The sequence below is a fragment of the Coregonus lavaretus genome, assembly GCF_964263955.1.
Source record: "Coregonus lavaretus genome assembly, chromosome: 3".
In the NCBI taxonomy this organism is placed as follows: domain Eukaryota; kingdom Metazoa; phylum Chordata; class Actinopteri; order Salmoniformes; family Salmonidae; genus Coregonus; species Coregonus lavaretus.
This window is the reverse complement of record NC_139990.1, coordinates 54,584,786-54,597,413: the sequence shown is the minus strand read 5'-3', so window position 1 is coordinate 54,597,413 and position 12,628 is coordinate 54,584,786. Positions and strand designations below refer to the sequence as shown.

General features: G+C 44.8%; 1 protein-coding gene across 1 annotated transcript in view; it reads left to right on the top strand.

The window, feature by feature from the left end:
- Nucleotides 1-12,323, top strand: part of LOC311108019 (sperm acrosome membrane-associated protein 6-like) — a gene marked incomplete at both ends in the record, with an annotated part of 29,059 nt that extends 16,736 nt beyond the window's left edge. Inside the window, 7 exons of the mRNA XM_084150655.1 lie at nucleotides 6,333-6,404; nucleotides 7,302-7,325; nucleotides 7,657-7,734; nucleotides 9,076-9,176; nucleotides 9,619-9,775; nucleotides 11,596-11,620; nucleotides 12,218-12,323. Of these exons, the coding sequence (XP_084006781.1) occupies nucleotides 6,333-6,404; nucleotides 7,302-7,325; nucleotides 7,657-7,734; nucleotides 9,076-9,176; nucleotides 9,619-9,775; nucleotides 11,596-11,620; nucleotides 12,218-12,323 (563 nt within the window). The remainder of the gene's footprint in view (nucleotides 1-6,332; nucleotides 6,405-7,301; nucleotides 7,326-7,656; nucleotides 7,735-9,075; nucleotides 9,177-9,618; nucleotides 9,776-11,595; nucleotides 11,621-12,217) is intronic.
- Between the last annotated feature and the right edge of the window lie 305 nt (nucleotides 12,324-12,628).

The following is a 12,628-nucleotide window of genomic DNA, read 5'->3' as shown; positions in this document are numbered from 1 at the left end:
CATGTTAATGTGGCTGCTTACATTTCCCGTCTCTATCTCTCTCTCAGCTTCTGCAGAGTAATTGAGATATTATGGCACTGAAGCACTAAAAACACTATTTCCACTGCATGATACTACAGCTGCAAAGCCATTAGCAAACATTTAACATATCCCGGACTATCATCTTGGTAATGTATAAACATGCAGTCATCTAGAAATATTATCCTGCTAACCTCCCAGTCACACACTAGATATTAATGGAGAGGATTTAAATCCTTAAAGGTAAATAAACAGAACTGAATGAACATTTAGCTGTACTGCATGAAGTGGCAATTTATTAAAGTGCCCTTGTTGGCTACACACACACACACACACACACACACACACACACACACACACTCTCTCGCTTTCTCTCACACTTGCCTTCTCTCTCTCTCTCTCTCTCTCTCTCTCATACACACAAACACACACAGGCACACAAATGTATTTGTGGCCCTCCCTCCCCAGCTGGGAAGCCAGGGAGGCTGCCTGACTGGTTGTCTGACTCTGGCAGTCTTAGCCAATATTGATTAGCTTGTCTGTGTGGAGACAGATGAATGCATTAGTACCCAGCTCACAATGCCACTGGAGATATATTAACTTGGTGTATTAGGCACCCTGTCTGGTTACCATGGAGACACACAGAGAGAGAGAGAGATGGGGAGAGTGGGGGTTGTGGGGGAGGGGTAGGGGTAGGGGTAGGGGATATGGGATGTGATGAGGCAGTGGGCTTGATTGGTAGTCTCTCTCTGTTCTTCTTTCTCTCTCCTCTGCTGTCTCGTCATCTCTCTTCTCTCTCTCTCCATGTCTTTAACTTTTTTTTAAATCTCTCTCTCTTTCTCTCGCACTTTTTTCCATCACTCATTATCTCATTGATTTCAGTGTCCTCCACTGCTCAGGGTTTATCCCTCTTAGCTTTCATTTCCCCTTCTGTTCCCCCTCCCTCTCCATATCCAGACCACCAGTGAGCCTTTCTCCTTTCAGTTTTGTTTTGTCTCCCTCACAGACAAACTTCCACTCTGTATCGTTACACTTTCATGAGCATTTTACACTCTCTCTTAAACCCCCCCCCCCCCCCCCCCCCTAGTTTTTCCCTCCCTTCCTCCCTCCCCTCTCCCTCCCTCCCCCCTCCCTCTCTCACTCCATCCCTCTGCTCTGCAGTAAAACTGGTGCATTGTGGTAGCAGAGAGAGGGGACCAGAGACAATGGAATGGAGAAGAAAGGTGGGGAAACCATCACAGGCAAAGGGAAAACTTTGGTGCTCCTCCTATACCTAGCCATGAAGTGGGAGCGCATTTAACATGTAGTACACTGTCATTGTCAGATATAAGTGGAGTGGTTTAAATACACTTACACCTCAAGTGTAGATGAACATCTGCTCTGCACAAAGCACCATGGGACCAAAGACACAGCATTTCATTCAGTGTGTCATGCAAATGGAATAGCCATGGAATCTTAATTAGAATTCTATGCGAATATCTGTATCTCAGTGATATCCTTTATGACATCATACATTGATATTCAACACCATAACATTCTGAGTAAGTTTTGGAACCTCAACTAACTTTTTCCACATGACAGCACATCATCCTGAAGATGTGGAAGTGGGGGTTGTGGGTTCTGTATGCCAGCACGTTGTTCAACCCCTCTTCTAGCTGCTATCAGTGCTTTGTGGAGGTTGAAGACAGTATACGTCTGTGTTGGGGACACATCCTCACCGAATACAACATTCGAAATGTAGACTTGTGCTTTAGAAAACTAGGGAGTATATTCAATAACAACCAGAAAGTGATTGAGGCAGGGCGAGTTGGTGAGAAAACTGATCCTGTTTTACTTAGGCACAGTAATTTGGCTCCCTAGATGGGTTATAAAATAAGAAGATGATAAGAACTTGGAACTTTGTATTTCTCAGGGAAAGGCTACGATCAGAAGCTGAAGGAGATCCTAAATGCTGAGATCATGCCCATGGTGTTGGGAGACGACATTAAATAAATGTTTTTGGAGAGAGAGTTAGATTATTACAGTGGATTTTGTTTTATGCATACTGTAACACAGTCATGATTGTTCAAAGTTTGATCCGAAATAATACTTTGCCTTCCAAGAATGGAATGGACATTTTATTTGATGCACACAACCACCCATTACTAGGTATGACTAGGTATCACCGAGTCGTGGCTGAACGACGACAATGATAACATACAGCTAGCGGGCTATACGCTACATCGGCAGGATAGAACGGCTGACTCCAGTAAGACAAGGGGTGGCGGTCTGTGTATATTTGTAAACAACAGCTGGTGCACAAAATCAAATACTAAGGAAATCTCGAGGTTTTGCTCGCCTGAGGTAGAGTATCTTATGATAAGCTGTAGACCACACTATTTACCAAGAGAGTTTTCATCTATATTTTTCATAGCTGTCTATTTACCACCACAAACCAATGCTGGCATTAAGATAGCACTGAATGAGTTGTACAAGGCCATAAATCAACAGGAAAACGCTCATCCAGATGCAGCGCTCCTAGTGGCCGGGGACTTTAATGCAGGGAAACTTAAATCCGTTCTACCTCATTTCTACCAGCATGTTAAATGTGCAACCAGAGGAAAAAAAACTCTAGACCACCTTTACTCCACACACAGAGACGCGTACAAAGCTCTCCCTCGCCCTCCATTTGGCAAATCTGACCATAACTCTATCCTCCTGATTCCTGCTTATAAGCAAAAACTAAAGCAGGAAGCGCCAGTGACTCGGTTAATAAAAAAGTGGTCAGATGACGCAGATGCTAAGCTACAGGACTGTTTTGCTAGCACAGACTGGAACATGTTCCGGGATTCTTCAGACAGCATTGAGGAGTACACCACATCAGTCACTGGCTTCATCAATAAGTGCATCGATGATGTCGTCCCCACAGTGACCGTACGTACATACCCCAACCAGAAGCCATGGATTACAGGAAACATCCGCACTGAGCTAAAGGGTAGAGCTGCCGCTTTCAAGGAACGGGACTCTAACCCGGACGCTTATAAGAAATCCCGCTATGCCCTCCGACGAACCATCAAACAGGCAAAGAGTCAATACAGGGCTAAGATTGAATCGTACTACACTGGCTCTGACGCTCGTCGGATGTGGCAGGGCTTGAAAACTATTACAGACTACAAAGGGAAGCACAGCCGCGAGCTGCCCAGTGACATAAGCCTACCAGACGAGCTAAACCACTTCTATGCTCGCTTCGAGGCAAGCAACACTGAAGCATGCATGAGAGCACCAGCTGTTCCGGATGACTATGTGATCACGCTCTCCGTAGCCGATGTGAGTAAGACTTTTAAGCAGGTCAACATTCACAAGGCCGCAGGGCCAGATGGATTACCAGGACGTGTACTCCGAGCATGTGCTGACCAACTGGCAAGTGTCTTCACTGACATTTTCAACATGTCCCTGACTGAGTCTGTAATACCAACATGTTTCAAGCAGACCACCATAGTCCCCGTGCCCAAGGACTCTAAGATAACCTGCCTAAATGACTACCGACCCATAGCACTGACGTCTGTAGCCATGAAGTGCTTTGAAAGGCTGGTCATGGCTCACATCAACAGCATTATCCCAGAAACCCTAGACCCACTCCAATTTGCATACCGCCCCAACAGATCCACAGATGATGCAATCTCTATTGCACTCCACACTGCCCTTTCCCACCTGGACAAGAGGAACACCTACGTGAGAATGCTATTCATTGACTACTGCTCAGCATTCAACACCATAGTGCCCTCTAAGCTCATCACTAAGCTAAGGATCCTGGGACTAAACACCTCCCTCTGCAACTGGATCCTGGACTTCCTGACGGGCCGCCCCCAGGTGGTAAGGGTAGGTAACAACACATCTGCCACACTGATCCTCAACACGGGGGCCCCTCAGGGGTGCGTGCTCAGTCCCCTCCTGTACTCTCTGTTCACCCATGACTGCATGGCCAGGCACGACTCCAACACCATCATTAAGTTTGCCGACGACACAACAGTGGTAGGCCTGATCACCGACAACGATGAGACAGCCTATAGGGAGGAGGTCAGAGACCTGGCCGTGTGGTGCCAGGACAACAACCTCTCCCTCAACGTGACCAAGACAAAGGAGATGATTGTGGACTACAGGAAAAAAAAGAGGACTGAGCACGCCCCCATTCTCATCGACTGGGCTGTAGTGGAACAGGTTGAGAGCTTCAAGTTCCTTGGTGTCCACATCACCAACGAACTATCATGGTCCAAACACACCAAGACAGTCGTGAAGAGGGCACGACAAAGCCTATTCCCCCTCAGGAGACTGAAAAGATTTGTCATGGGTCCTCAGATCCTCAAAATATTCTACAGCTGCACCATCGAGAGCATCCTGACTGGTTGCATCACCGCCTGGTATGGCAACTGCTTGGCCTCCGACCGCAAGGCACTACAGAGGGTAGTGTGTACGGCCCAGTACATCACTGGGGCCAAGCTTCCTGCCATCCAGGACCTCTATACCAGGCGGTGTCAGAGGAAGGCCCTCAAAATTGTCAAAGACTCCAGCCACCCTAGTCATAGACTGTTCTCCCTGCTACCGCACGGCAAGCGGTACCAGAGTGCCAAGTCTAGGTCCAAAAGACTTCTCAACAGCTTCTACCCCCAAGCCATAAGACTCCTGAACAGCTAATCATGGCTACCCGGACTATTTGCACTGCCCCCCCACCCCATCCTTTTTACGCTGCTGCTACTCTGTTAATTAATTATTTATGCATAGTCACTTTAACTCTACCCACATGTACATATTACTTCAACTATCTCAACTAGCCGGTGCCCCCGCACATTGACTCTGCACCGGTACCCCCCTGTATATATAGCCTCCCTACTGTTATTTTATTTTACTTCTGCTCTTTTTTTCTCAACACTTTTTTTGTTGTTGTTTTATTTTTACTTTTTTTGTTAAAAATAAATGCACTGTTGGTTAAGGGCTGTAAGTAAGCATTTCACTGTAATGTCTGCACCTGTTGTATTCGGCGCATGTGACCAATAAAATTTGATTTGATTTGATTTGATTTGAGATGTGGTTGTCTTACATAGCTACCTTAAGATAAATCCTCTACAGATGTAGGATCTTAACTTGACACAGTTTGCTACGTACAGGTGGCCTGGCGGGTAGGAACGTTGGGCCTGTAACCAAAAGGTTGCTGGATTGAATCCCCGAGCTGACAAAGTCAAAATCAGTTGTTCTGCTCGTGAGCAAGGCAGTTAACCCACTGTTCCCTGGGCGCCATGGATGTTGATTAAGGCAGCCCCCCGCACCTCTCTGATTCAGTGTCACGCCCTGGCCTTGAGAGGCCTGTTGTCTTTAGTTGGTTTGGTCAGGGCGTGAGATTCTATGTTTATGATCTAGTTAGTCTATTTCTATGTTGCAGTGCTAGGTTGTGTTTCTAGGTTTGGCCGGGTGTGATTCCCAATCAGAGACAGCTGTCGCTCGTTGTCTCTGATTGGGGATCATACTTAAGTAGCCCATTGACTACTGTGTATTGTGGGATCTTGCTGGTATGTGTATAGCCCTTTGGACTTCACGTTACGTTGTTTCTTGTTTTGGTGAATGTTTATTTAGTTAATAAACATGTACGCTTTTCATGCTGCACCTTGGTCCGACCCGTCTCTCAACGATCATGACATTCAGAGGGGTTGGGTTAAATGCGGAAGACACATTTCAGTTGTACAACTGACTAGGTATCCCCTTTTCACCCCTGCAGCAGGAAAATAATCCTGCAGCAACAGGAACTGTTAATTATTATGTGGATCATAATTAATGGACATTTGTGTAGGGGTTGATACATTTTTCTTAAGGTAAAAACAAGTCTGAAATGTCAGTGTAAATTGTAAACTTCAGAAGCATTAAAACCTCAAATACACTACATGTTTTACATTTCCTGCTTTGCAGGGAAGTTCCCCTGCAACAGGGTGATCAAATTAAGATCCTACATCTGTAATTGTATGTCGCTCTGGATAAGAGTGTCTGCTAAATGACTAAAATGTAAATGTACTGTGTATAACTCACTGTCAAACTTCCCCACGCCCCAGCAGCTCATCTAGTGCATCATTATACATTCTGATTCCCTTGTTTTACACTGGGGGCAGATGGATGTAGCAGCAGACTATTAGATCATTTCAGCTCTGGTAAAAATGAACAAAAATGTAGCAGAGTTGGACATTTGGGAAAGAATTTGGGAGAATGCCGGGGGCCACACACACGCACACTTCCATGGGAGTAATTGAGATATATTTTTCTCTCCTTCTCTCCTCCTCCTCTCTATCCATCAGACACAGTGTATGACGAGAGGTTACTGACAGCTGCAGACAATTTCATTGCGGCTGCCTTCAAACTGCCTAGAGGTGAGACGATCCCCTCCTCTCCGTTGTATTTCCTTTTCCTCACTACTACGTCACACCATATTTCATAACCTTTCTTTCACATCCATGCCTCCGTTACTTGCTATGGTGTGTAGCATCAGAGTAATACCTTCATTCTGCCCTTTTCCCAACCTGTCATATGTGTGATGGGCTCTGTATAGTATGGGCTCTGTATATTATTAGCTCTTTATAGTATGGGCTCTGTATAGTATGGGCTCTGTATAGTATGGGCTCTGTATTGTATGGGCTCTGTATAGTATTGGTTCTGTATAGTATGGGCTCTGTATAGTATTGGCTCTGTATAGTATGGGCTCTGTATAGTATGGGCTCTTTATAGTATGGGCTCTGTATAGTATAGGCTCTTTATAGTATGGGATCTGCATAGTATGGGTTCTGTATAGTATGGGCTCTGTATAGTATGGGCTCTGTATAATATAGGCTCTTTATAGTATGGGCTCTGTATAGTATGGGCTCTGTATAGTATGGGCTCTGTACAGTATGGGCTCTGTATAGTATGGGCTCTGTATAGTATGGGCTCTGTACAGTATGGGCTCTGTATAGTATGGGCTCTGTATAGTATGGGCTCTGTATAGTCTGGGCTCTGTATAGTATGGGCTCTGTATAGTATGGGCTCTGTATAGTCTGGGCTCTGTATAGTATGGGCTCTGTATAGTCTGGGCTCTGTATAGTCTGGGCTCTGTATAGCTCTGTATAGTACTTTTATCATTCTAACGATATATTTGGTTCTATACTAAACCATGTCAATCAAGTCAAGACATGTCATGTCAATGTTCATCAGTAAAAATGTTTTTGTTGTTGTTGTTGCTTAAATCGTTGTCTCTGCCTCATTTTTTTGTTTTCCCCCTATTTCTTCCCCAGCTTCTGGATGTTTCCCTCCATGTGGTGAGTGACTGTTTCCTCCTCCATTGTTCCTCGTGGCATGACCTTCCTGTTGAACCTCATGAACTCTTAGTAGCACTCCTCAGCAATGGCCGCTACGGCGTCAACGTGTTAGAAAGATTCCAGCTATTATATTAATACATCTTTGATAGCAAGCTAGTTGTGCACATGCTGTCAGTATAATAGTTAGTTAAATAGTTATACTAAGACATGTTATATGAAGTATTAAATAGATTTAATTTCCTATTGAATTCCTATTGTATTTCCTTTCTGTTCTACCTTATTCTAGAAACGTATAGGCTATGTGTTGCATTTCCTCCCATGGGTTCCTCAGGTTTTCAGGCATCTGGTCATGTCTACAACTGTATCACCTGTCAGTATGACTCCTGTGAGTTCCCACTTGTCTGTCCAGGTGAGTAACAAAACACCACCACATCAAATCTATTGAACATTCACACCGATTTGTTTCATAACTCAAATACCCTCGTCTCCCCAATGTCTGGTTAAAAGACTTCATTCTACACCCGCCTTGACACTGTCTGTGCAGGACTGTCTGTGTAGGATTGTCTGTGCAGGACTGTCTGTGTAGGTCTGTCTGTGTAGGACTGTCTGTGTAGGACTGTCTGTGAAGGTCTGTCTGTGTAGGACTGTTTGTGCAGGATTGTCTGTGCAGGTCTGTCTGTGTAGGACTGTCTGTGTAGGGACTGTCTGTGTATGACTGTCTGTCTAGGTCTGTTTGTGTAGGACTGTCTGTATAGAACATTTTTACATTTACATTTTAGTCATTTAGCAGACGCTCTTATCCAGAGCGACTTACAGTTAGTGAATACATATATATATATATATATATATATATTTTTTTTTATACTGGCCCACCGTGGGAATCGAACCCACAACCCTGGCGTTGCAAACGCCATGCTCTATCAACTGAGCTACATCCCTGCCGGCCATTCCCTCCCCTACCCTGGACGACGCTGGGCCAATTGTGCGCCGCCCATGAGTCTCCCGGTCGCGGCCGGCTGCGACAGAGCCTGGATTCGAACCAGGATCTAGTGGCACAGTTAGCACTGCGATGCAGTGCCTTAGACCACTGCGCCACTCAGGAGAACTGTCTGTGTATGACTGTCTGTCTAGGTCTGTTTGTGTAGGACTGTCTGTATAGAACTGTCTGTGTATGACTGTCTGTCTAGGTCTGTTTGTGTAGGACTGTCTGTATAGGACTGTCTGTGAAGGGACTGTCTGTGTAGGACTGTTTGTGTAGGACTGTCTGTGTAGGCTATGCGTTACGTAACTGCATTGTCCCCTTGTGAAAACATCTACTTGGTGCCGTTCATCCTTGAAATGTTCTTAGCAGTAAAGTCAGAGAGGATTTGAAAACGGAACCAAGGCTGTAGTTCTATTTTTCACACATAATATATTTTTGCACAGAAAGCCTCCCTAGGTACCCTTTAAGTCCTTGGCTTCTTTATGTAAGGTGACAGTCCCCGCCCACACACCATGGTATTCATATCCACCCGGTGCTGCACAATTACTGTTCAGCATATCATCCCTTTCAGTGCACCCCCCTAGAGGCTATATTTAAATATTGTCATTAGGAAAAATGTATGCACTCACTAACTGTAAGTCGCTCTGGATAAGAGCGTCTGCTAAATTACTAAAATGTCAAATGTTAAAATGAGGGCTCAGACTGCCACAGTCTGCTGCCCCCTGAGAACTGCTTCACCACAAGGTGAAAGTGTGTGTGTGTCTACAGTAAAGAACATCACAGTCATGGAGAACAACCGGACACAGACGAGGTGTGACGTCCCCTTTCCCCTGCCTTATGAAATGGAAGTGGTCTGGTTTGCAGAGGAGGTCAGTGGATGTTATGGGAGGTAGCTCCTATCCTTAGAGTGCCAAAGCCAGATATAATGGCCTAGCCCTAGCATGTCCATCACTATACAGTACCCACTGCAATTCCTCACAATCAGGACCCGAATATGTCTTTAGATGAGAAACTCTCCCAAAAAGATGAGCTGAATTATTGAAGTCATATTATGAAACCAGCCCTTTTCCTGAAACTCCCATTTAGACATTACATTTACATTTCAGTCATTTAGCAGACGCTCTTATCCAGAGCGACTTACAGTTAGTGCATACATTTTCATACTGGTCCCCCGTGGGAAACGAACCCACAACCCTGGCGTTGCAAGCGCCATGCTCTACCAACTGAGCTACAGGGGACCTGTAGACATGATTCCTTTGTAGTGAGAACAGATCAGAGGATTGTGCAGTCATGTTGTCCCCTGACTTGCAGATCAGGACCCAGCAGGTGGATCAGTTTGAGGAGGTGACAGTAGGGATAGACAGGCTCTACTCTATCCCCTCAGCTGGTCTGCGACACCAGGGTACATACCAGTGTGAGATCTACTCTGACCAGCGCTCCTTAGTCAGACTCTACTACCACCTCATAGGTAATGCTAGTGTTGTAGAGAGACGTTCATTCAAGTCCCATATTCCTTTATGTGTGTTGTATGGTGGTGACTCCCCATTCACCATCAATGTGTAGCACGGTGGCCATTTTGTGCCAGAGAGCTTCACCACACATCTTTGTATGTATCTTTATAGTCGATGTATCGCCTCTCCTTTTCTCTGTTCTCTGTGCTCTGAGTCTCTGACCTCTCTCTCCACCATCTCTATCTCTCCCTCCATCTCTCCATCCCCCCCTCGCTTCCTCAACCCTGTCCACCACTCTTCTCTCTCTCTGTCCATCTCTCTCTCTGTCCATCTGTCTCTCTCTCTCTCTCTCTCTCTCTCTCTCTCTCTCTCTCTCTCTCTCTCTCTCATCTTCATCTCCCAACAATTGTTTACAGACAGATTATTTCACTTATAATTTACTGTATCACAATTCCAGTGGGTCAGAAGTTTACATACACTAAGTGACTGTGCCTTTAAACAGCTTGGAAAATTCCAGGAAATTATGTCATTGCTTTAGAAGCTTCTGATAGGCTAATTGACATCATTTGAGTCAATTGGAGGTGTACCTGTGGAAATATTTCAAGGCCTACCTTCAAACTCAGTGCCTCTTTGGTTGACATCATGGGAAAATCAAAAGAAATCCAAACGCCTGAAGGTCCCACGTTCATCTGTACAAACAATAGTACGCAAGTATAAACACTATGGGACCACGCAGCCGTCATTCCGCTCAGGAAGGAGACGCGTTCTGTCTCCTAGAGATTAACGTACTTTGGTGCAAAAAGTGCAAATCAATCCCAGAACAACAGCAAAGGACCTTGTGAAGATGCTGGAGGAAACAGGTACAAAAGTATCTATATCCACAGTAAAACAAGTCCTATATTGACATAACCTGAAAGGCCACTCAGCAAGGAAGAAGCCACTGCTCCAAAACCACCATAAAAAAGCCAGACTACGGTTTGCAACTGCACATGGGGACAAAGATCGTACTTTTTGGAGAAATGTCCTCTGGTCTGATGAAACAAAAATAGAACTGTTTCGCCATAATGACCATCGTTATGTTTGGAGGAAAAAGGGGTTAGGCTTGCAAGCCGAAGAATACCATCCCAACCGTGAAGCACGGGGGTGGCAGCATCATGCTGTGGGGGTGCTTTGCTGCAGGAGGGACTGGTGCACTTCACAAAATAGATGGCATCATGAGGAAGGAAAATTATGTGGATATATTGAAGCAACATCTCAAGACATCAGTCAGGAAGTTAAAGCTTGGTCGCAAATGGGTCTTCCAAATGGACAATGACCCCAAGCATACTTCCAAAGTTGTGGCAAAATGGCTTAAGGACAACAAAGTCAAGGTATTGGAGTGGCCATCACAAAGCCCTGACCTCAATTCTACAGAAAATTGGTGGGCAGAACTGAAAAAGTGTGTGCGAGCAAGGAGGCCTACAAACCTGACCTCGTTACACCAGCTCTGTCAGGAGGAATGGGCCAAAATTCACCCAACTTATTGTGGGAAGCTTGTGGAAGGCTACCCGACACGTTTGACCCAAGTTAAACAATTTAAAGGCAATGCTACCAAATACTAATTGTAAACTTCTGACCCATTGGGAATGTGATGAAAGAAATAAAAGCTGAAATAAATCATTCTCTGTACTATTATTCTGACATTTCACATTCTTAAAATAAAGTGGTGATCCTAACTGACCTAAGACAGGGACATTTTTACTAGGATTAAATGTAAGGAATTGTGAAAAACTGAGTTTAAATGTATTTGGCTAAGGTGTATGTAAATGTCCGACTTCAACTGTACCCTCTGTGTCAGTGTCCCAGCTCACATACACAGAGCTGTAGATATACCTTTGACTGTGTTAGTATCCCTCCTCCCTCACAGATGGAGACAATCATTTATATTCTATAGGCTATAGTATACACAGTTATTAATGCAGGTAGTGCCTTAATACCCCTTAGCCATGGCATATTCACCATACCATGCTTTATTAAAGCCATGTTCCTTTGACAGCATTGGATTGCTTTTTTGCCATGCTGCCAATAAAGATTATTTGAATCTGAATGTGACTTAATCAGAGAAAGGGCTATCCCTGTCAAATATGGACAGGCAGCTTCAAATCCTATCATATCTTGTTTCCAGAACAGCAATGAGGTACATGTTTGCTCAGCAACAGTGACACTATATCTAATTTATTGGGGCCTGAAAAGATATGGCCACTTAAAGCCCCTATAGGACAAAAAATATTAGATTCTCCCTCCAAAATGACACATATCCAGGCTCATATGATAGCCATCATACCCGACTCAGCACTCATGCCATAACTTTTTTATTTATGCATTATGTCACGTGTATATTACAGATACTATGAAGGGGACATCCAAGTCTAGATATCCTAGTCAAGATAGGCTTACATATGTGCACCTGGTTGTTACAGGATTCTGCACTGGTGGTCGATAAAGAAGGAGAAGAGTGATGTGGAGCAAGCTGAAGACGATCCAGATTCAAGGTGTCCAGTGCGGGATATATATCTACTGCAATAAAAACAGTCTGATGACGCTCATCCATTCCCTTCTCTGTGACGGTGAAGAATATCTGGGCTTTGTCAGAGAATTCGGTATTTAACTGGTTTCACCACTAGAGGGCGATAAGCACATGTTAATATCGACTAGTTACCGGAGTGTAACTCCAGTTCTATGAGTGGAGCGGAGCCCCATAGGGGAGCTATGCTCCTAGTGGTTTACCCTCTGCCCTACGGCAGAAACAGCCTGAAGCAAAAATTATGCACACACCTGCAGCCAATGGGAGCACAGGTGCCCCTATATACAGGGACCCGTTCCCTCAATCT